Source organism: Falco punctatus, assembly GCF_963210335.1.
Source record: "Falco punctatus genome assembly, chromosome: 7".
In the NCBI taxonomy this organism is placed as follows: Eukaryota; Metazoa; Chordata; class Aves; order Falconiformes; family Falconidae; genus Falco; species Falco punctatus.
Genome location: NC_137587.1, coordinates 60,670,938 through 60,695,982, shown reverse-complemented (window position 1 = coordinate 60,695,982; position 25,045 = coordinate 60,670,938). Strand labels below are relative to the sequence as shown.

At 41.1% G+C, this 25,045-nt stretch overlaps 1 protein-coding gene across 5 annotated transcripts in view; it reads left to right on the top strand.

The window, feature by feature from the left end:
* The window catches only part of ARNT2 (aryl hydrocarbon receptor nuclear translocator 2), a 107,388-nt gene that overhangs the window by 67,731 nt on the left and 14,612 nt on the right, over positions 1-25,045 (top strand). For 4 of the 5 annotated variants that reach the window (XM_080395351.1, XM_080395352.1, XM_080395350.1 and 1 more), the window contains 7 exons: positions 4,936-5,012; positions 7,060-7,194; positions 8,058-8,132; positions 12,203-12,354; positions 19,749-19,821; positions 19,993-20,116; positions 24,217-24,316. In XM_080395351.1, coding sequence (XP_080251477.1) covers positions 4,936-5,012; positions 7,060-7,194; positions 8,058-8,132; positions 12,203-12,354; positions 19,749-19,821; positions 19,993-20,116; positions 24,217-24,316 — 736 coding nt within the window. The remainder of the gene's footprint in view (positions 1-4,935; positions 5,013-7,059; positions 7,195-8,057; positions 8,133-12,202; positions 12,355-19,748; positions 19,822-19,992; positions 20,117-24,216; positions 24,317-25,045) is intronic. The other variant, XM_080395349.1, reaches the window with a different exon arrangement.

Genomic DNA, 25,045 nt, shown 5'->3' with positions numbered 1-25,045 from the left:
TTTTTCTCATCTGAACATCTCATTCCTGAAAGGAAATGAGTCTTATGTGGTCTATACGATATTTTCCTAATAGGTTGGGGTTTTTTTCATACCATAACAATTGATGGAAAATATTTGGTGGAGAGAAGAGACAGTCTGTCAGGATGTTGGTTGTTTTCTGTAAATCAAAGCCAGAACCTGCAGAAAAACACATAGTGATGAAAAGGCTTAGATAGATACATACTTCAGAAACTTAAAAAAAAGTCCCAGAATAACGTTAAATTCAAATAATGGGGAAATCTTTTTTTTTCTCCTTAGTTAAAAAAGAAACATTTTAGTCTTCTAAGTCAGACTTACGGTAATGTCTTAACCACAGCATGCCAAAGCTGTTAGGTTATTCTAAAGTTTTGGCCAGAATCTGGACTTTGTGCAAAGTGCTCCCTCTTCCAATACAAAACAACATAGTTGCTTGAATATTCTTTGCAGTGCTGTCATTTTTAAGGCTTTTCAAACAACAACAAAAAAATCAGGTTTTGTTGGGATTTTTCATGAGATTTTTCCTTGTTATGCTGTAAACATCCACAGCCTTTTTTTGTGAAAGCCTTTTTCCATTGTTGGGTATGGGAGATAAAGTCACACAGTTTCGTGCACAGGCGTGTAACTGTCAGAAATGGTTCTCACAGATACAAGCACTAACAGGGGATTGCTAGTGGCCACTGGACACTGACATTGCATCCTTCTAAAGACTCATAAATCATTTATTTTTGAGTGTAGTGAAGTAAAACCACAAATCCACTAACACTGTTCTATGTCTCACAGAAAAAATGGGGCAGGAGGGTAGAGAAAGAAGGCAGAAAATGAAGCTGTTCTGTTGTTAGAGGCAACTGGAAGCTCACTGGGAAAACAAAGAAGTTCCTTCTGTCCACACAAACACATGCCATTGCTCTGTGGGAAACTGTTTGCTGGCATAAAGGACATTTGGAAATTAAATATAACCTCTAATGGCACAGCATTCTATTTGTGATGCTCAGTTGTAGGCTTAGCTTTGCAAATTGTTGGTATTAACTTGAACAAGTGTAGCACTGTGTTTATTATTCAAGAGGAGCATATATTTGGGATTGAGAAATAAAGCCTATATCAGGGTTGCACGTAAAGAATGTGATCAACTAATGTATGTTTATTTTGTTGATGCCCCCTAAAGATCAGTTCATGGCTGCTTTCCTTAAGGCTTTCACGACATTTTTTGGAGATACTGATTGTACTTGGTGATGTTAAGGAGCAATGTTACATTATGTTAGGAACGGGACAAAGCAGTATTAAGTGCAGCACACATATCTTTATTTACCTGTCTGTATTGGAGTATGTTCAGTAGCAAGAATGCTAAAGCAAAAGTAAATCTCTTCTACAAATGCATCCTCCCGTATAGGTACACCCACAGTTGAATCTTTGTAAGTATCAGCAAAGGAATAAAGAAACTAATTTCCCTCTGTGGAATGCTGTCAGTAATAGTACCTACCCTGAAGATGAGCAGTCAATCATTCTGGCATATTTTCACTCTAGGCACTTTTAGGGAAGGGTTTGCAATTCACTGGGTTGTGTATTGATTAATTCCAGCCAGATTGTTTTTTATTCATAGGGTGTCTTGTGGGATAGCCCAACTAATACATTTTCCAGTGTGTTATACAGACCAAATATAATCCACCTTGGGGAAAAAAAAGAAAAAAAAAAAAAAAAAAAAAAAAAAAGTGAAAATTAGAACAGCCTCCCTTGCCAACAGAGTGACATCAGAAATGATGTTGCTTAGCTAGGTTTAATTTTGGAGATTGTTTATGTTGCCTTGAGTTTATTTGGGCAGTATAAAGCATGGACCAAGTTCCTAAAAAGGAAAGCGTTGTTGAAAGCTGCAGAAAAAAAGATTATGCAAAGTGGAAGCCATCCAGCTGAGTGTCTTTGCTGTCCTTTGCAATACACTGTGCTGCTAAGGAAATGATTGAAAAAGCTTTTGAAGTCAAGGGAAAATATTTTGAAATTGTCCTCAAATGGAAAACTCCATTTAAAAGGGATCTTTTGGTTAACGCTATCCAACTAGACTGCCTATATTTCCTTAAAACAGCACATGGGCCCCTGTGTTTAAGTGGTCTAATTCTCTGAAGTAACAGGCATCTACCAAGAAAATCCTCTGAAGGTGACAGGGCCTGGAATCACCCACCGTCTTCGGAGTCAGACCATCTATACTGAATGTCTGAATGGAACCATGATAGCTTCAGGCACCAACTTTTAAAATGTTTGTTCTGTCAGCTGATGATTGAACTTGCAGGTTTGCTGCTGTGTGGAGCTGAGGACTGAGGAGCAAGAGACCCCCCATCCATCCCCTGAAGGGATGCAGTCCCTGCTGCCATCTTCCAGCCAAAGTGTGTTAGGTCAACTCTTGGGTTCAGTGCTTTCTTTCCTCGCTTGGTTGTTTTAGTACACTGCTGTGTTTGTTTCATAGCAGAGTCAATGACTTCATGCTCCTTCCTAAACTGCTGCGTCATTTAATTTATCCTGTTCTCGGTTCACACCTCCAGTCACAACTTTGTTGGGTGAAACTGCTGGCTGCCTTTTCTCATTGTGTAACTGCACACAGTTCTCAGCTGGTTTCTACCTATTGAAAATTAAAGTTGCTGATGTGGAGGAGTCTAAGTTTAGTTTTGGAAGCTTGGCCGTCCCTGTGCTCCACAGGTATGTGAGTAGATAGTAGCCACGTGTCTGCCAAAATTTTGTCTTAAGTGGACACAATTTTGAGTAGGTAAGTTTGCTGCTGCTTTTTCAAGGTAGTTTTACTGTCTTTTTCTCCAGAGGCTGCCAAATTCAGTTCCTTTGCCTGTTGCAGCTGTCCTTAGCGAATTACTAAGTCTTGTATTGAAGAAATAACTGTGTGTAAGCACAGCAAAGAAGGAAGACAAAATACTTCTGCAATATGAGTCTCTTAACTGTAGTTTCATGTCAGTGGTTGATGCTCCCTGTGGGATGCTGGTGTCTCAGAGCACGGGACTTATTTGTGTTCAGCATCTTGTTTGTGGTTTCCCTAGTGTGTAACAGAGGAGAGATTGGAATAGCGGTGTGTGAAATACCAAAACAAGGTTTTGTAATTTTAATGGCTTGAAGGACCTGATAAACTGCAGGCAGCGCAGAACACTCCTGCAGGAGAGTAAATGCAGATTGTCTTCATTTCAAGGATGTTCTAAATCAGGTGAAGGTTCTTAAGTGAAAGTTTGGGTCCCTAGTAACCCACAGAGGGACCCTTACCAGAAGGACAAAATAACGTTTAATTACAAAATAACATGTATTGATTCCACCCAGTGTTGTTGGGTTTTTTTTAGCTTATGTGTTTAATGATTAATTTCTTAAAATGTAGTCCTACAGTCACATATTGTCACCTTGATCTCATACAGCTTCTAAGAAAACATTTCTTAGAAGTTTGGCGTTTGGTGAGGGATAACACATGGGTTTAGAAGCTAATGAGTTATTTAGGGCCAAATTTGTATCTCTGGATGGGAAGACCGTAGCGTAGAAGGCAAGGAGGGGTTTGCCCAGATCTTGTAATGTGTGACACTGAAATTCATACTGTACCTCAATTTCCCACTTGAGAAGGGGCACTAATGCTCCTCCTTTGTAAAGCTCTTGTGATCCCCTGGTAAAATCCTATTACGTGTTGGGGGCTGTAGATGAAGTTATGCCTGCAAAATTGTGAATTCCATGGCAAATAAAATTTGAATATATTATAGGAAAAAAAATGGGGTTTTTTCATACTTTATATATTTTATTCTATTATATTGCTCAATGAGAACTGAAAAATACCTGTAGAATGCTATTTAGAAACTGATTGTCAGATAAGATTTATCTATTTTGATACAAAGTAATTTCCTTCAGAGACTACTTCAGTTCATTCAGCAGCATTTATAGTCATTTTTCAGAAATTTAAGAATTTAAGAATTTGTGTCATTTAAGAAAGTTGTATGCTGTCACCCCCTGCACAGTCCAAAGATTGACGTACATCGGGAGTTACAGATTTTAAGAATAAAGTGGCTGTTTTTTCATTATTGGTAACTGCTGCACAATTAATTTCATTAGTTCTTTAAAGTGCCTCTTGAATGATTCAGTGCCTGTTGCGACTGAATTCCTTGAAAAGCCTTGTGAAAGAGTTTACAAATCACTTAAGATAAGTCAGCAGTGTCACTCTTGGAAGATGTTTTTTCAAGTGCTTCATAGGAAATTGATATCTGAAAACTGGAGTTGGGAAATAGCCTTAATTAAAGGCTTAGCCAACTAGCAAGTAGGCAGTGCTTGTCTGAATGTTCCTATTTGTGAAACACTGAGATGGAAAACAGTACCTGTATGTTTTGAAATTATTCCTGTGTTTATAGTTACTCCTGTTACACAGCTGAAACAAGCAACTTTAGCAAGGAATCAGCATTTTTTCAATTGTTCAACATAACGACCCAGATTTAGTCCATTATAGAAAAAAGTAAAACCGGCTGTTAAATATGAGCACAAAGTTAATGAAAAATCTAGGCTGTGCCTCGTTTTTAAAGCTCATTATATTATTCACAAAGAAAACTGAACATGGCGTGCATTCACCACTATGTTAAGACACCACATGGTTCCAGTAACATGCTGTGGAGCAGTGCTCATGGCAGTGTTACTGTCCATCTCGGTGTATAATGGAATTTTTGTATCTGCTTTGTCTTCAGCAGCCAAAATTGCTGACGTGGGTACTGTATATGCAGGAGAGATATGTAGGGTCGAGCACAACTGAGAAAGTTCATCTGATCTGATCCCAGAGATAATGCCTGGATCCTAGAGAAGACAATAAGGATGTTTTGTATGATTTAGAATAGTATAGAACCAGGTCAGCAGCACCTCTGCTCGTCCCAGTTTCCTAATTATAACAGTATTTGTTACTGTTTACTCTAGGAATGACTATACCAGAAGAAGACGCTGATGTGGGACAAGGTAGTAAATACTGCCTCGTGGCAATAGGAAGGCTTCAGGTAATGCCAGTCTCTCCTTATATAAACTACTTCTGAAAGCATGATCACTGTTGTGGTTTAGTTATAAAAGATTTGCACAAAGTTCTGGTACTAGACTATAACTTCTAATATGCTTCCAAAATATAAAGCACTTTGATGTCTGTGTGCAGCCGGTGACTTGTTTTAGAACATGTCACCAGAGCAAAATGGAAATGTGATTTTGGTGCATATGTGTACTTAATCCAATAACAGCAGCAAAGATGCTCCTGGAAGATGAACACGGACAGACCTGCCATTCTGTAGGATGTGTAGGGCTGGGATATTGTAGATACTGAGAAACATGGGAGTACTTAAGTGCTGCAGATGGTAGGTAAAGTGGCTCCCAAAGCCAGTGATATGCTTCCTGCTACTCTTTCATTCGCTCTCTCTCTCTGACTAATCAACTACTTGAAAAATTATGATTGCAGGAGTCATTCTGAAAACGGTAAAGGTAAGGTAGTCAAGAGGCACTTCACAGATAATAGCTTTATTCTCTGTGTATATTGTATTGTGCATTCAGATGTGATATCAGCCAAGGGAACTGTGGAAATAAAACTTTACGTCCTTTTTGTCCAGCCGATTGCAACCGACTTGTTACATTTTCTTCTTTGTCCATTGCTGATGAGAGTTCTGAGTGGCAGCTAGAGCAGTTGCGGTGAATCTCCTTCACCACAGCAGGGAAGCCAGTTCTTATCTTTCTGGTCTGGGAATTCTGCCCTGGGTGAACGTGTGTGAGCCTCTTGCATGATCTCCTGTTGGCCTGCACTCGTTGCCATCTGCTAGGATGGCATCGCTCCTTCTGACAAGGTGGAATGACCCTTTCGTTAGAGCACAGGTGCCAAACCCATCTTACCTGAGTTGAACAGCCTGCGTGTTACTGCAAGTGTTGGCAGTTCTGCAGAGTGTTTCTCTACTGCTTTGGCAGAGTTACAAGAGCATTGCATGATGTTTTTGAAGTTAATCTGGCTTTTATAATTAAGGGTAATATATTCCACTGATGGAGAGAAGGAAGTTACGTGGATTCGTGTGTTACAGCTGCCAAAGAAAGATGATTTCCAAGGAAATTGCATTAGTAACATGTGGCGTGTAAAAACATCTGTTATGTTAGAAGACCAGCAGGACATGTGAGGGAGGGCAAGAGGAGGCTCTGTGGATGGGTTTAATCACAAAGGAGTCAAGGTGTACAAATTAAACTCTGTTCTATAACAGCAGATGAAATCTTGCATACAGTGAATGGGCTAATCTTCTTCAAAACAGCAAAACCTTTTTTTTGCTCCTTTTGCATTGGGACCTTGTTAACAGAGATAGCTCTGGGAGTTGTAAGAAAAACAGTGGCCTCACTTGTAGCCTCCGTAGGAATGAATGGATGTGAAGTGGCCTGATACACAGGTTTCAGACAGAGCTGGAAATGTGTCATTCTCTCTAATGAGATTTGAGGAGCTTTTATAAGACACTGTGCTTTCATTATGAGCAGCCACTTGCCGGCCTCGTATCGCCTATCTCAACCTCAGGAGAACTTTGTTCAGCTTGTCTGGGTGTTTCAGCTGAGGTTCACCTCACTGGAAAGTTGAGTGTTTAGTCTGTTGTGTATGTCTACAGATAATGAGTTGGCCTCTTCTAGAGATTGACCTTGTTATCCTAAAATGGGTGGACTGAATTGTCCTCTGCAAGTGTCTCATTCTTGGTTGACAAAGGTAGGAACCAAGATGCCTAACTTTAATGTGGTGCCACAAAGTGAGATTAATCCAGCTGTACTTATATCCTAACTATATCCCTGCTTCTTGGGAACTTCCAGTGTGTTTGTTTTCCTGCTGTGCTGTCAAGCCTAGGTAGGTGCCATGGGGTGAGATGATTGCCCTACGAACCAGACTAAAGGCTGTTCTGTGTCATTTATGTGCTGCTCTTTTATTTATCTCTTTCTTCAGTAGTTAGAAGTCTGCCAGCAGATTTTGTTCTTCAGCTATGTAATCAAATTTGACTTAATGTGACTGTTCTGCGGACTAAATACTGTGGATTTTATTGGTCCCAGGTAACCAGCTCTCCTGTGTGCATGGACATGAACGGCATGTCAGTCCCCACTGAGTTCTTGTCTAGGCATAATTCTGATGGAGTCATCACCTTCGTCGACCCAAGGTGCATCAGTGTCATTGGCTACCAGCCCCAGGTCAGTGAGTCACTGGAAACACAGAGACTAGTTAGAGCTAATGAGGAAAATTCTATTTGTGCATTAAAAAAAAACCAAACAGCAAAACCATGACATATTTGTAGCTGAAAATTCCTATGTCATGCGCTAAATGCTGTTCATTTTTCTTTGCTGTCCATGCTTCTGTAAAATTTACGGTTTTCTCCTTTGTTATGTGGGGGATCTTTTTAATACCTTTTAGATCTAATTAGAATTCTATCAGCAGGATGCTTTAAACCCCTTGCACAGCTTTCCAGTGAAGACATTTCTGTGATAGAAAGTTAACAGTGCTTGGAGTTTTAGTCCCGTAGATCTTTACTTCTGCCAATCTATTGAACAGTAAGCAAACATTGCTTCTGGCATCTCTTTTCCTTTAGGCTTTCATCTGCTCCTGTGAATAGGAGGCTAGTCACAGAACTGAGTAGAATAGTGAACAAACTCCTGGCTACCACAGCTCTCCCTTGGTTAACTCTCAACAGTCGCAACATAGAGGCAAAAATAAATTCTTGCTCATTTTTTCCCCCATTTATTTTGATTTCAGGTAGCTTTGTAATTGTTTTTGCAAAAATCACGAGCTGTAATAGAGGATGTCGGTCTCTTTGAGACACCGTTTCACAGGTTTTAAAAAGATCACTTAAAATTTGTAAATACATGTATCTGTGCAACAGTACAGATACAACGTGGGACATGATGCCTACAAACTTTGTTTGTATGATTCATCTCTGATTAACTGAGTAGTACCATTAAGAGTGGTAAGCCTAATATCTGCAAGGATTACTTACACATCTGCACGTGGACTTGTGTTGTGGTTCGGGTTTTTTACGCAGCTTTATGTTTTATTCTAGGATCTTCTGGGGAAAGATATTTTAGAATTCTGCCATCCTGAAGATCAAAGCCATTTGAGAGAAAGTTTCCAACAGGTGCTGGATCCTGCTCCTTTTCTTCCACAATTTATTTATTATTTTGTTCAGAAAAGCAGCTTGTATTTACATTTCAAGGTGGTTTTTCTGTTATGAAGGAGTGGCAAGATATGAAAGCATTTGTTGATTAATTAGTAATCAGTTAATCAGCATGTGCTGGCTGTATTTTCAGAAGTAAGTCACCTAGTTACACATTTTGTTTTCTCTTCTCAAAAGATTACATGAGTGTTCACTGGACAGAGCTCTTTTGGAGATGCCTGTATAGATCCCACTATGTTAAGTGATAACCAAAAGTATTTACCATTAGAGATGGGCTGTTGATTTGAAAGTATTTATCACTCCTCTGTAATACTGCATCATTTGTGACCTAAAATCTCTGTTAGCATAGTTATGTCATGCTTCACATACTTCGATGGAGTTACACCAGTTTTTACTCTGTAACAGGACTTACAGAGATATTGGCCTTTTTCCCTATTAGGATCTGAAATGCAGAGAGAAGTAGCAAAAGAAATGCAACATATGGGAAGAATTACTGATTTGGATTCATTTTTACAGTTAAGCCATGTTTACATCAGCTATATCAAAGGCATTTATTCCACTATAGAGCTTATTGATTCAGATTGGTCTGGGACATACAGTAGGAGTGCCTTCCCCAAGCTTTATGCTTGTTGCTGGTCTTTTCAGCGACTTCCCTGCTGCACCAGAAAGCGTGGCATAGTATGTTCAACCAATTACTGAGCTTCAGTTGATCGAGCGGTTCCAGATTTTCTGACAACACCCTGTAGCTCAACCAAGTTTTGTTGATCTGTCTTGCTTTGGATGCTGAGAGTATTTTCACCTGTGAAATGTTGCTATGAAGTGAATTCTAAAATAACCCGTATAGCATATCATGCAAAAACAGAGCTTGAGAAGCTTCTCTGGGGAGAACAACTAAATGCTGTACTGTGTCCGCAGAATAGATTGTGAAACTGAAGTTATGGTCTCTACAGAAATGTCCGAGATATTATAAGACATCAGTACTCCTGGGCTATTTCTCACCATCCCTTCCTTCAGGCAGAGACTCCCAGCCCCCCCACTGAGCTAGCAGAAAAGGCTGTGTGAGCACTCTGCTTCCACTTCAGTGTCCCTTGAAAGGACTTGAGTTCCAACAGCAGCTAAAGGCTTTTTAGATTCAAGATGCTGATTCACAGGCAGGAGCCTGTGTTAGAGTTAGGTGCCTGAAACAGGTCACTACACCCTTCTCTGCCCCACCCTGGATGGGGGTGTGATGGAGCAGCTGAACCTACCTTGATGGGCAGCTGTCACCAGGAGCCAGGTCCTACTCCCCCTCTTCTCTCCTCCGTGACCTCCTCCCCACCCTTCCTACTGTCCTGGTGCTAGCACAGATGGGCTTGCCATGTAGGCTAGCTAAGGGACTAATTGCTTTTGCAAGGGGCTAACTTTCAGCTGGTTCAGCTCCCTGAACTTGTGCCTGATCACATCAGTGGCACAAGAAGAGCAGCCAGAGCGAGTCTGCTGTTTTTCACTAATGCCCAGATGATTGATCCTACTAATTTGTCCAAGAGACAATGACAGAGAGCTGCTGGAGAATAACACATCAAACATCCCTCTCTGAAGTGATTGCCTGGGGCTCAGAAGGGCTGACTAACTAACACACAAGTTAATGACTTGGTCCTTGCTGTGTTCGCTGAGAGTGAGATCAGGCTGTGGGAGGCTGCCAGTGTATCCCTGAACTCAGCTGCTGGGGACCAAACTGTCACCACTCACTGTGAGGCATGTGCTTAAACGATTTGCTGGATCAGGGACCTACATGATTTGCTTAAGGTCATACAAAAAGACAGCAGGAGAAAAATGCAGATCCCGTTCACTCAACCTGTGTCCAACCTATGAAAATATTGTGCTGTTTCTTTAGTAGGCAATTCTTTTTTCAGTATATTTTTGTTCAGTACAGTAGCAGTGTGATTTGGGCTGTTATTTCAACTATGCAATAAAAGACTGAAGTAAACAGTTAAGCTATGCACCAGGTGGTTTTTATTTCCAAAGAATGTAAGAAGGTGAAGGTTAAACAGCAGCTTTAAAATCTTGTGCTATCTTGTTTGTGTGCACTGGTTTAAGACCGTTATTATATCAAGACCAATTATAACAGAATTGATGTTTGCTTAATTCAGACTTCAGGACGATAGATCACTGCAGTTTGTTTTATTATTGTTACTTTGGCCTTAGAAATCTCTTCGTTAAAAGGTAACTGATTTCCAATAAACTCTTTTTTTTTTTTTTCTAAAACCCCCAGAAAACTTGACATTTCTAATTTGCTGACAGTGTCAGAACCAGGTTGGTGCATAACAGAGGAGGGAGGGAGGGTTTTGCAGTTTTTGGTCAATTGCCAGTATCCATCTCAAAGCTTTTACTTCCTTGGGAAGATAAATTCATTCATCAGGGTGGGAAAATCAGGCCAGAATAAGATAGTCTCAAAGCCAAGATCAACAAATAGAGTTTACTATCAAAGGATCCAGAATAAAGCTATTGGATATCCAGTAAGATGCTATTCAGATTGGACACTTTTACACAGGCTGTGATTTTTACCCTGGGTGTGGATGTAGAAAATTGCCGATAAAAATGTCACTCACCAAACTCAAACTACAAAAGCATTTAGAAAAAAAAAAAACAACACAACAAAAAACCACCAGCCCAAAAGTATTATTTTGAACATCCCTGGGCATCACTAAAGCTTTTTGTGTCTTGTGTTTGCATTCGTTCCATTTAATCCTATATCCAGTTGATCAGTTTGAAATGCAAACCTTGGAAAAAACAGGATTGGAGCATTTTTCTTAATCCAGTTGCTTGTCAGTAAAGACAGGGTAAATACTGGGTGTTCTACTTCTAAAGAATACAAGCTGCAGATAGCTAATAAAAAATAAATTCCAGTGGATAAGGATTAAGAGTCCACAAAGAGATGTGGCATTTATTTGCAGTAGACCTTCCCTTTCCTTCCCTGAGGCACCCCTGAGATAGCTTGGTGGAAAAGCAATAAAAAATAAACACAGCTAGCCCAGCTAAGTGCCAGCTGAATGACTTGAAACCATGTAAGTTTTCTTCTGACTGAAACCAAGATTGTCGGATAACACATAAAATGCAGTTACAGTACCAGTGAGCAGGTATTGTTTTGAATGTACTTCTTTAACTGGTTGCTTCTTAGTTCTAACTTGGTGCCCAGCTGTTGACTTTGACAAAACTTCAGGTGCCAAAACCAGAATTTGAACTGAGCGTTGCCAGACATCTGAATTCTTAGCTATAAACAAATAGGCTGTCCAAGCAAAGAATTTGCAGTCTTTTTTTTTTTTTTAATACTATTAAAATGGACAGGGGCGTATTGGTGTCCACTCCATTCAAACACTGGCTCACTCTTTCTTCTTTTGAAAGCCAGAAGCAAGCATTTCTTGTTAGCACTGTGCCATCCCTGGGAGTCTTATGATGCATGTGGGGGGAAAAAAACCACCAACAACCATGTATGGTTTCTAAAAAAACCAAACCCAACATCGTGTTTAAGTGTTATCCTGTATTTTGATCTGATGGGTGATTTGATATATCAAGTATGTGAATTGTCTAGCTAGGTATCCAAGCAGAAGAGCAGATAAGTCAACCTCAGAATGTTTTTTTCCTGTGGAATTTTTTTTCAGCTGCAATATTTGATTCATAGTTTACATACAAACTTCTAAAAGATCTTCCATTTGTTTTCTGTCATTCTCTGTAAGCATTGCACATTAAAACCTTCTTAAAGCTTCCCTGTTGGGATAACAGCACAATCTGTTGGTTTTCCTGAATCTGTGTTCTTCTTACAGCAGGCTGGAAAATGGCATTTTATACAAAAAAAGCGTGAGGGTTTCATTCTGAAGGAAACAACTACAGACATGAATCATATTTTCCTTATTCTCTTCAAATTAAGAATCTCCCTTCTGTGTCCATAGTTTTCTGTAATTCAAGTTTAACACATACCAGTTACTGCTGTTTACTATTCATTTACACAGCAGGTAGAAATTTCCTTTTATTCACCTTTCCAAATGGTTTTGCAGGTTGTGAAACTGAAGGGTCAAGTCCTGTCTGTGATGTATCGTTTTCGCACCAAAAACCGGGAATGGATGCTGATCAGAACCAGCAGCTTCACATTTCAGAATCCTTATTCCGATGAGATTGAATACATCATCTGCACCAACACTAATGTAAAGTATGTACCTTTCCAGGTGCTCGTTTACATGGTTTTGAAAGAATTTAAGCATTGCTTTTTGCTGTAAAGCAAATTCCGTTTTTTTTGGTAGCCTGTTTCTAGCTACGTTTGTTTCTCTGTAACAGTACAGTCTGTAACAGGGTTTTTCTGCATCATGAGATCTCGCAGCGTAGCTGTTTCTTTGTGTTATTATCCTGTGGTGCTTCCAGGGCCTGGCTGCACTGGGGGAGAAACATCACTTATCTGTTACATCATTAGACAGGCCCATTGATCTCAGTCCAGGCTGCCTTAAACTAGCACAGAGCTTCCAGCAGCAGACCAGCTGTCCCGATATTGGAGGAAGGTTAGCCTGACTCCTAAGCCAAAGAGAAAATAGCTTGTCTGTGTTCATTGCGATCATACCAGTCCTGGGCATCTTCTCCTTGAGCTGTGTCTACTCTTACGTCCTATGAAAGCTGACAAAATTATTTCCTAGTAGGCTTGAGTGGGAAGGGTTCCTTCAGTTAAGGAACTCGGTCCTTAAGGAACTGAGTCCTTATCTCAGTTAAAAGCTGGTGGAATATCCCCAAGTATGGGGACAGATCCAACCCCTTAGCTTAAGAGGGAAATTAAATCATCCTGTCTGCATTAATATTTTCAAAAATCTATTACTGGACCTCTTAGGAGGAGGTCGATGTAGGAGTACAGCGGAGGTTCATCACTGTGTAACTGAGCAGAGATGCTCTTGGAGCCTCCTGAGTTATGAGCCAGTAACTGCAGAAGCTAATCTGGCCTTGATAAAGACATTGCTTTATAGCATGGGGTTTTTTTAATAAATATTTCTTCTTTCCAATATAAACTTAATCTGTTTCTAAAGCAAAATCTGCTTCTGGTCTGACCAAGGATTTTTTGCCAGGTTTTTAGCTCAGAAGAAATTATTGATTTTAAGACCTCAACCTGTTGGACTGTATAATGGAAATGCTGAGCGAGCAGTCTACTCGTGGAGATGCATGCTGAGAGCTCCCCTTGCAAAACCAAACCCTTGGGGCTTTGGCATTTGAAGTTAGAAAGCTATCAAGTGTCTCTGGGTGTTCCTCAACTTGCTCCTTTGGACATGACACATACCTGGACTAGAAGGGCTGTGCCTTCACTCACTTGAAACCCATCATCACAATTGTTTTGCTCGGTTTTTTTCTGCATACCCAAAAAGTCAGGCTTAAACAAATAAATAGTTAAGGTCCTCGAAAACAAGTCAATGTGTCTTGAAATCAGACAGCTGAATATCTCCCTGTCTGCACCGTGCATCAAAATAGATATTTCCACATTTCTGCTATCCCATATTTCTCTTCCAAATAATTTGTATACGCAAAAACAGGCCTGCAAAATAAAAAGTGACTTCTGAAATCTGTCCCAGGCTGGCTTAATTATGCTTTGTTCCCAAGAGTCCAGTGATCACAAAGTGGGGCTGTAAACTTATGTTGTGTTGACTCTGGGAATGTTTTTTTTCTGAGCTTCCACTATACTGTTCAGCTTGGCATCACAGCACTTACTGCGATTAATAGGACTGTGCCAGCTTCTGGCTCTTGTTATATCTCTCTTGCTAGGTTTGAATAACAACCCAGAAATGTTGACCTAATATGGAAGCTGCCTGCTGCTACTTTGACAGAGGATGTTCCCTCTTCCCTGACATGTTGAAAATGTTCTAGTCTTATGGCAAGATACAGCCCATTATATGTCTGCTTTTGAATAGTAGAAAGAATGCATTATTCAAACTGTTTTCTGGTTTTCCCTCTGTTCCTTCCCACTTCTCAGACCGATTTCCAAAGAGGACTTACTGTAATGTGCTGCTGTTCCTGGATATTTTTTTTTGTTAGTTTTGCTGCTTTTTTTCCACATTTGGGGTCATGTTTTGACTTCTGATTTCCTAGATGCCTTGGGGAGTTGTACGTCATTGTAACTGTTGATTTCCGCCTTCTCATTAAGCTCCTGCTGGGAATGGTTGGTTGGCACTGATCCCAGTGTGCGTGAGCATCTATACGTGTCGGTGGAAGGATCATATGCTCAGGGTCCAGCAAAGTGCTTCACATGGAGACCAGGCAGGGGTGCCTGCCACTGTGCAGTTGTAGTGAGTTCTTTACAGGGACAAATTTGGATTGTCCATCGCTGTGATAGCCTAGTCAGCTCCATATAATACAGGTTTGAGGCAGTTCAGCATGAAAGTGTAAAGACAATGTAGCCAAAAGATCTAGGTTTAAATCAGTTTTTAACATAGGATAGTTTGAAGCCGCAGTACATACGTCTCTGAGTCTGTTAACAGAACAGCTTTTGCCTTGGCCAGTGAACAGCGTAACAGCAAATTCCCAAAAGGCTGTAGAGGGCAGTGGTGGTTCCAGTTGTGGAGGGATTAATTGATTTTTTTTTTTTTTGGTGGTGGTGGTTTGTTTTGTTTGGTTTGTTTCTCTTTTTCTTTTTTTTTATAAAGATACTCCTTTGGAGCTTCAAACAGTCAACTTCCCAAACTTCTGATGCAGAAAGATAATGAAACATTAGGTTCAAATGTTCACTTAGTTCCTTGCAAAAAAAAGAAAAGAAAACTTCTCTTGGTTTCTCTTGGGTGTAGTCATCCAAGAGAAACTTCCTGGAGAAATGAAGCATTTAACGTTTAGCATTTGTGCTGTGTTCGGCTGAAAAGAAGAGTCCCCCATTTGACCGCATTTTCCTGTGTAGTTGGGACTGTTTGATTTCCAAAAGAAGAAATAATAATTGTGATCATCGTTTATTTAACATACGGATAGAGCAGCGTTTGAATAAAATAATCTGTCATGGTGACAGATAAAAATATATAAAAGTCATTATATGTGTATATATAGACAGAAGAAAGATGTTTTTGTGACCTTTATGGAAACTCTGGTGTATCGTGTTTGTAAGCCCCCAAGTCCTGTGTTGCACTGCGTGCATTTATGAATCCTGCAGTTGTCCTGTGCCCCAAGACTTTGTCTTAGAGTGAGCTGGCACAGGTCAGTGCTGGAGGCAGCCTGCCGGATGAATCAGCCGGTGCTTGTGGGAGAGATGCTTTCTGTTTCAGATTGTCATGGGCCAAAATACTGAAGAGGTCAACTATTCTGATAGAATTCCAGTCTATGGTAGCACTGCTAGAGACCTACTTTCTCGTGATCTCTGTGCCATCAGCAGGCTATTTGATCCCTCAAGGCCAGTGTTAGACAGACCCTTTCACAGGGGTGAACTGAAGCTGTAGGCTAAAAGAGGGAGATTTTGAGAGTTTCTGAAAGAGGATTTTACAACGGCAGCCCCAAGGCTTTTATTACTCCCTTTTTGTCCACGCTAGACAGGGGAAGCACATGTACCTGTATTACATAAAAACAGTTTGGTAGGGATACAGTAGCATTGGTTCTCTCCCACCATAGAGACTTAATTTTAAAATTCAAATCCTTTTTTGGTTACTCTGATGCCTGGAAAAGGAACAGGTGACTTCAGTGTTCATAGAGATTAATTCGGCTGAAATCCTCCCCATTGTCAAAGCAGCTTTCACAGAATCTTCCCTTTTTCTCCAAATACATGTACTGAACTAAATTTGAATTAACTATCAAAACCTTCAGATGCGCTGAACCATTCCTTGTTCGAGCCAAGGGCTTTCCCAGTTTCATGCCGAACCCGTGGGTGAGCCAGAAGTTCCTGCAGTACAGGCAGAGTCCTCTGCTGGCCCAGACGATACCTTCCTTGCCATGGCGGGTATCCTGTAGAGCCAGGAAATGTCTCCTTCATTTATTCCTTGAAGCTGTGAAACTGAAATTGAAACCAATTTTTTGGTTTTGGTTTTGGAGTTTGTATTTTGGTTTCAAAGTCAGAAGTCGGTTTGAGTTTTGCCCAGACTGATAATCAACGCTCGTCCTGTATAATTTTTACAAAAACTATCTAGCAGTTGGGTGATGGAAGGGACCTGCATGTATTAACTGGTCAGTCAAAAGGGCTGGTTAGTTGGCAGGGACTGAAGCAACCACGACAGCAGCGTGCAGCTCTCCCTGGTCGGCTGGTCCATGAGCTGGTCCAGGTTTCAAGCATCATTTGAACTATTTATACAGTGGCAGCAAAAAACAGCAGAAGATACTCACCTGGCTTTGTATTTCAATTTAATTAAGTGCAGCATAGCTTGTACAGACTGCAGTGAAAATACACCAAAGTATTTGGGTTTTATAGGAAATGGGTTGGGGAGGTTGTCCCCAAAGTTCAGTGCTGTTAACACGATTGGTATTTATATTGTACTGCAGCTTAATGAGTATTGGAGATGAAATATAGAGAAGGGCGAAGAAGCACTAAGTTAGAGAAGTGCCTACAAAACAAATAACTTGTTAAGTATGCTGTTTTGTTTGGCTCATTTGTATGTATATGGCTGAATCAAGAAAACATACTTTATACGGAACAGAGGAGACCTAATGTGCTGTTTATTGACACACGCACCAAGTCATTGGTAATAAAAACAAATGGAACAGTATAATTAGCTTTCACGTTAACAACAGGATTTAATGAGTGTTTATTGTCCACAGAGTGGTATTTAGAAAAACTTCCCCATAGATTTGACATAATTAAATTACCTCCCATGGTTCTGTTGGAAAAGTATGCATTTTATGCTTGTGAACAAAGAATTTCTTTGCATTCCAGAGGTAATTTTTAGGAATTTTGTGTTGGCTAAAATAATATGGAAAATCCATGGCTCTGGTGATCTGGAGGACTGACCTTTTTTGCATGTTACTCAGGACAGAAGTGATTCGTGTATTAGGTGTTCTTACACCATGAGGCTAGCAGGAGGCTTTTGGCCTTCTGCTCCAACCTTTGTTGCAGGTCACAGATTTTTGGCCAGTTTGCCGTGGAGCCTAGTAACTGGTGTCTGAAAAAAGTGTCTTCTAGAAAAGCATCAAGGGATGGAAAAATCTGTTACTTCCTTCGGTAGTTCGTTTGAGTGGTCCCTCACATTCCCACCACTTTGTGCCTGACTTGTTCATTTGACTGTCTGCAAGTTTGTCTCTCAGTCCCTTGACATTTGAATCTATCTAGTTCAAAATTTAAAAGATTTGGATAAAAATCTAAAATGCAACCCGGTGGCCAAAAATGTATGCTAATTTTCCAGAGTTTCAAATCCACAATCTTGCTATTTTGCAAAATCTCCTCTATTACTGCCTGTCACATTATAGTGTCTCTCTGGGGGAAAACCCTTGCGGTGTGTAATCCCTGTCTGTTAGGTGAGTTTTTCCTTCAGAAGCAGGCAGAAACTGTGACCACTGTCAAGTATCATTTGCAAGTATCAAGTTTACTTTCTTGTTCGTCCAGCGCCAATTTTATCCTAATCTCTAAGCTTTAGCACAATCTGGGGGGATTTACATCTTCTCGGCTAACTGAGCAAAGAGCCCCACCGAGATAGCACGCTACCTGTGCATCTTCAGGCTAGAAGCAGTTTTCCTAACTGTGACCAAAGGACAGAAAGCAACTGTTAATGGAAGGTGCAAAACATTTAGGTAATTTTGCCGCTGCTGAGGGGTTTTGTCATTACGCAGGCAGTTTTCCTTGCGGTGCTGCAATGCTAGCAAGCTCCCAGCTTCACCCTAGAGACTGGTTCAGTGCTCTTCGTGGTGTTGGCCCATGCCAGAGCAAGGAACTCTCTATTCTCCATGGCAATGATGCTTCTTCAGACAAGGGTCACGGTGGAGCCTTTCCTTTTCACAGGGAAGTCCCAAGTTGTTGCGCCTGCCTGTCCGGGCTGCAAGCTGCTTTCAAGACAAAGCTGTGAAGCGAAGGTGATGCTGTGGCGATGCTGTTCGGGGCTGTTGCTTGATCAGGCTTCAGCCTGGGCACAACTCAAACCCAGCGCTGTGCTGCTAAGATCATGTGGCTCTCGCGCTCTGCCATCCCAGCTCAGCAATGGGACAAAGCTGGGTCTGTCTGTCTGCAAAGTCACACAAACCTGTGCTCAGACAGGTGGGGTTCCTAATGACCCGACGTGGGGGTGGTGTGAGTCCAAACAAGAAACTGTATGTTCACATTTTAATGGTAAAATTCTGGTCTTAATGCATCAGTAGCACTCCTGCCTTGCATTTATTTCTGATTTATTTCGGTTTATTTCTGATAAACTGTACTGCACAGCTGCTTTTTGTGTAGAAATTGTTAACACTAACTTCAAAATTTCTGCTAGCAATAATAAATATAACTGTCTCTGGGTTTGTTTTTTTTTTAAATCTTTGAATTTGTATTCTTTCAGAATTAAAAAAAAAAAAGCAAGTGAAGAAATGGATCCAGAAGAACACTGTGCTAGATGTATTACAACTATGTAAAAAAATCTGTAAATCTTTATACATGGGCAATATTTACCTATGTAAAACATGAATATACCTTACTTACCACCACTTGCAAGTTGTCCCTACAGGTCACCTATCAGTTAATTCTCATGACTTCCAATGATTTTATCTGTTCATACTGGCTAATTGTTTTAGTTAAGTAGCAGCACCTGACAGTAAACACAAATCAAGTGCATTTCAAGAATTTGCAGAGTTTTCAACAGTAAAGTTCTTCATTCTGGTATATAGCCCCAGCATTTATTTGGTCTGGCAGTTTCTTTTGAAGTATTTTTTGATTGCTGCTGCACATTTAATTTTTCCTAAATTTATATAATTGAATTAAGCCTACTACTTCAGGTGATTTTTGTGTCATTTAAACAACGGATATTTTTTCATGTTCTCCTCATGAAAAGGAGCTTTCTGTTTTCTGTAGCATTTGTCAACACAAACTGATTTTATATAATGTCTTGATTTTATATAGTAGCACGAGCAATTTATTTCTGGACACTCATTACCTTAAAAGCTTTCAAAAGCTGAATAAGAATCTGGACCTGGGTCCTGAGGAGAATAAAGCCAAAGCATCTTACAACGAAGGATTTATATGCAGTTCTTTCTAGCTCAACAGGTTGTTCCATTTGGTCTGATGTGCTTCAGACAGAGCTTTGATCACTTTTTCTTTTTGACAGGCATAATTCTGTGTTAATGTTACTGGATTTCCTCTTTACTTCAGTAGGATCAGTGAAAGGGGTCTGGTATATTTGTTGTTGGCATGAGGAAGAATTTTTCGTGTCTTAATTGTGAATTCTTAAATCTTTTATAAGGAGATTGTATTCCATCCTCCATTACTTGCCCATCTACATTTCTGTGCTGTTCTTCAGCAGAATTCTTCATGTGCCCTGTTACATTTCTGGGGTGCAAGCTTTCTCCATAAGGAAGCTTTAAAAACAGATGGATCTCACCAGAAAGGATCACCTGAGAGATGTTTCACTGAGTATAAAATAAGAGACCATGGCTGTTCCTTTTTGTATCTTAATTGTTTTTTGTAACAAAGTCGTTTTGTCTCTTTTGCAGACAACTTCAGCAACAACAAGCAGAACTTGAAGTACATCAAAGAGATGGGCTGTCATCATATGACTTATCTCAGGTGAAATTTCTCAAGGGTTTTGGGTTGTTGTTTTTTTTTTTTGCCTCTAATCTTTGAAAAAGTAAAGCAATGGCAGATTTCAGCAAAACTAAAAATACCTTATGACTGTCCCTGAATTCCTTTTCATCAAATATGATGGAGGGAGTTACCTTCCTCTGTGTATCTCAACAGGTGCCTGTTCCAAGTATACCAGCTAATGTTCATGAGGGTGGAAAGTCTGTGGAAAAGCCTGATGCTATCTTCTCCCAAGAGAGAGATCCTAGATTTGCTGAGATGTTTGCTGGAATAACTGCTTGTAAGTGAATGTCTCTGATGTTTAATTTTTAATACTGTGTTAAGCTTGGTTACATGATGTGGAGCACAGCTTTGAGAGAATGAAGAGAAACTACAATATGGCAGAGAAATTTCCAGGCAACATCAGTCTTCAGGACATTTCCTAGAAGTTGCCTTTAGTTGATATTTCCCCTAAAGATGAAGAGGAGTAAATTCAAGGAGAGGAGGACAGCTTTCTTGTCACCAGAGCTACCTATTTTTGAGTCTTCATTTCACAGCAGCACCTTTAGCATTGTTTGTAGATTTTAAACATACTGAACAAAACTTACTGTTTCTCAATATATATTTTCTATCTTAAACAGCAGGTGTGAGTTCATCTCACAAAATAGACATGAATTAAGAAAGGTACCATGTAGTCTTAAGATAGGCCTGCAGTTTTTTATCAAATCACCAGTTTTTGCATTGATGCTTTCAGAGGCATATGTTGCCTTGAAGTGTAACGATACACTTGTTTTCTGGTCAGTTGAGGCATCTCCAATCACATTACCTGTCAGTGAGTTCTTGCTCTTTTTCCCACAACTTTTGAACTTGTTGACAAGTTCTTATAGGGGGTGATATGAGTCTCAGAAATAGTACGCTCTTCTATATTTCATGAAAATTACTGTGAGGAGGGAGTCCTTACTGAGTGCTCTCACCAAAGGATTTCCCAGCCTTGTTCTAAGAGGTAGCAGCCAACTTGTCAGTTGAACAGGCGTAGCTGATTCAAACTAGCCCCAACCAATGCTGCCTGGTGCCCTAACAGACAGAATTCATTGGGAAAACTGGCAGCTGAAGCGGTCATCTGAAATATATGTGTAGGCAACCAGGCTCATTAATTCCACTGCTTGTGGAAGAATTCGTTAATTGTTTATTGTTCTTAACTGTCCTCACTTAAAAAGAGAAGTTTTTACATTTGTTTTAAATAAATCAATGTGCAAGTGTCACGCAGTGCATGAAGGAAATGACCCACAGGGTTTGACTCCAGGGGTGTTGGGAGATGACCTCACTGCATTGGTTTCTTATGTCTGGCTTGGCCTTTTCAAATGCAGAAGGCATTGTAACTGCAGGACAGACTTGATATTCTGTCCTCCTGTTGCTAGGACTTCTCTGTTACTCCTCTTCACCCTTGTCTGTCTACTCTGACAGTGAAGTCAACAGCCGAGGCCATAAAAGGGGTCCATTAGAAGGTAGCAAGACTCCAACCCTAAACACCAGAGTATGTTTTTCCAAGCAAGAACATCTTGCTTTCTGGCTGCCTTATTGGCTCTTTTTCAGGCAGCTCTAAACTGTTTGTGGGGAGGGGTTAGGGTTAAGGGTCTAGCAAGCTGTGAGATAGCTGGGAGGTTATGTTCTTGGAAATGCCATTTCTCTTTTCATTCTTATCAATTTACAGGCTATGCTTTTTTTGGGACATTCACCCTGTCTGAATTTCTCATGGGAGCTGTGATCAAGGTCTTCTCTGAATGATAAAAAGAGATGGTTCACAGTTAGAGATGAGATATGCTGTCCAAAACCAATACTGACAAACCTGCATGCTGCCTGCAAGACATTTGCATTATGTTGATACCCGATTTCATTCTGTGCGACATTTGGTAAAAATACAGGTTTGACATAGGGAGATTGTTGCCATAATTGCATGCAGTGGCCACACATAATTAAATAAACAAAAGTAGCGAGAAGAAGCCTGGCATCACCAATTCATGCAAATGCCTTGAAGCACGGGATGATGCGGTTCTTCAGAGATCTTTGTTCTCTGGGCAGAAGCACTGGTCTTGCTGGGAGAAGGGCATATCGTTGATGAGTACAGTGATGGGGTTTAGAGAGAAACAGGTCTAAGGATTCAGGTAAAACACCAAAACAAAATAGGTTTTCAGTGCTGTACCAAAGGTGAGAGCAGAGATGTAGTGTATAAAGTCCTGAGTGGAGCAATGTGGGCCAGATTCAGAGCACTCAGCATAACTCAGGAAGGAGATTTTAAAGCCAATTTAACTGCTTGTGATTAGTTTAGCCGTTCCCTTTTTCTTGGCCCCATCCTGTGGCACAGACCCTGGTAGCTGCCATGGCAACTCTTCTCCACTTGAGGAATTCCAGTTCATTTAGGGCACTCTCAATTTTGCTGATGAGTTGTTCTCAAATATCTGAAGTACCCGCAGGTTTTTGGCTCAGTTTCCTCCAACCCTGAGAGTCTGGTATCCCTGTAAAGGGTGGCCTTAGAAAATGGGGCATTTTATGCAAGAATTACACTACTGCAAAAAAAGGCAAAATTATCTGTCCTTCTCAGAGATATCCCAACTCATTCTCAATTCTTTCTACTACATACACAGCCTTCTCCAGACCTTTTCCCCACTTCTTCTTGGGTTTTTGAGTGTAAGTTTGCAGCCCAGACTCGGTGTCTGTGCTGGGCAGTATGTAGCCACTGAGGAATTTCTACAGATTTCTATATTGCAGAGGAAAAGCAATGACAGCTTGTATCAGTGGCATACGTGTTCCTTCTCTGAGGTTCCTGTGAGGTGATGTGAGGTGACTTCTTTCTTTTGGAAGGCAAGCTTAGATTCTTGTTAGGAACATAACATAAGAACTTAAGTTAACAGAGAAGAGCTGGTGTGTGTTGGAGGCCCTTGGTGAGCCATACTTGCAAGGTCTCTAAAAGCTAGGGACAACTAAAAACTATTTCTATTACTTGTGAGTTGAGTGGACCTTTTGTCCAAGAGAGCATCTTGTAAAGTGAGTGCGAATCTGAAAAGAGAAGGGGAAAATGGGAAGACTTGACTTCTAGGCTTGTCAGAGGCACACAGCAACAAATGGTTGCCAAGCCATCAACAAGTTGCAGGGTGTTTTGTGCTTGGAGGTAGTAAGGTGAGATTGAGAAAGTGAATAAAGGGTTGGGAGCAGACCTTTAAATTATTTTAAGAATAGTAGTGAGGTTTCCCTGGGCTTTGGAATAATCCGGTGCCAGAAAATTAAATTAAGGAACCAAATGGCACTGTTCACCCAATCTCATTTCATTCAGTTAGAGATCGATCTCCAGTCGCCACATTAAGAGTAGACTATAAAAGTTAATGGCATCTCCATGTATGTGCTATTCATTACACTAGTCTGTCTTACACCCCACTGGGATGCTTGCATCCTATTTCATGGCTCCCTCAAGCCACATATAGGACAGCAAAATCCATAAGGACGAGCGCTTTGCCTTGCCACAGCTCAGGTGTGCGAGTCTTGCAGACACTGAGCTGCAAAGAGCCTCCAGCCGCCTGTGAGGCTGCAGTACAGGCAGGGCTGCGGGATCACCCAGATCAACCTGAGATCTGCAGGCACGCCACCAGGAGAGTCGGGTACTCCTCTCCAGCTGTCCTGGAGGGATGCCGACTTGTCAGCTGGTTAGGAGAGGGGCTCTTTGACACCGTTCCTTGGGGCATTTAACCCAGAGAGGTGTGGGCCCTGAACTCGTACCTCAGTGTGACCAGGCTGTGATAACAGTGGCAGCCCTGGAGGGCTTCTCCTGGCGCCAGAAACATACCCTCACCCGAGCCCACCCCAAGGCAGCCACAGAAGTGCTTGTGCATCTTCAGTCAAGGCTTGTTTCATGTGGCATTCCTCCATTCCACTGGGCAGACTCTCCCGTCTTTCTTCCAGGAAACCTGTGTTCCCCCTCCCAGCCTGCAGCTGGGACCCACACCCCCATTGCTCCCCACCTCAGCCAGAGCCGCTCCCTGTCTCACATTCCCACTCCTGCCTGCGTGATCAGGAGCAGCTTCCAGTGGGCACAGAGAGGGTCTGGGCTGTGTGGCCAGAGGGCACGTACTAGCGTTATGTTCCATGCAAACAATAGCATTAATGAGGTACATCCTGCGAAGAGGGTATGGAGTAGACAGAAACCAGCTGTGCCTCTCATTTCATACTGAATTGTCATATAGCCCTTTTGTGTCGTTCTTAATGTGTTCCACAGGGCTGCTTCATAAAGCTTTAAGGAGGAAAGAAAAATCCCTGCTGCATATATACATTGCAATTCTCGTTAAATAATTTTGCCTTCATTTTCTCATCCCTTAAACTTTTCTTTTTCTGTGATCTGTTTTTCTTTTGTAGCAGATAAAAAAATGATGGCCTCGGCATCCACAGCAGGAAACCAGCAACTTTACTCACAGGGAAGCCCATTTCCGCCAGGACATTCGGGAAAGACTTTCAGGTACTGTAGTCCAAACCTGAACGTATCGGTTTCTGTGTGAGAGTGGGGAACCGTTCCCCTTCGATCTGGTGGAAGCAAAACCGATGGAAGGTGCGAGGGCTTTCTTTACGTGAATGAACTTTGCTTTGTGTACATACACTTCACTCCTGTGTCATGTCTCGACACTTAGGCTAGGCTTATAAGCTGAGATGATTTGGAAATCTCTGTTAAAAGTGGTGCCTGGTAAGTAAATACTTGTTGCTGTGATAATGTAATTGGAAAAAAGCTAAGAAGCAACAACAAATCATGAAGGGAGGTGAATCCAAGAGGTGATGAGGCAGGCTTAGAGATCTGAGGAACATTCAGCCAAGCTAGGAAGGTGCTGCCTTGAAGGGTAGCAGTGTGGACACCTTATTAAAGGGAAAAAAGGGATGCTTCATCCATAGCCCCTGGTGAGGGCTGGGACATGGGCATGAATAGCTTTCTAAGGCATAACACATAAGGTGGTGGCCTGGCATTTTCCGAGGCATTTTTGAGTTATTCAAGGTGCCTGTCATTGCCTACCAGCTGGCAATGCAGGTTTGGCTAATCTGAAGTTTAGGACTTTGCCTTTATTTCCAGTGACCTTTTGAAAGTGTGGCAACAGTGATTGTATTTACGTTATTGCCTTTCATATCACTGTTCTGGGACTGTCATACAGGAGTTTCATTCTCCTGTTTTAGTCCAACCAAAGTTGTGAAAGTGAAGGAA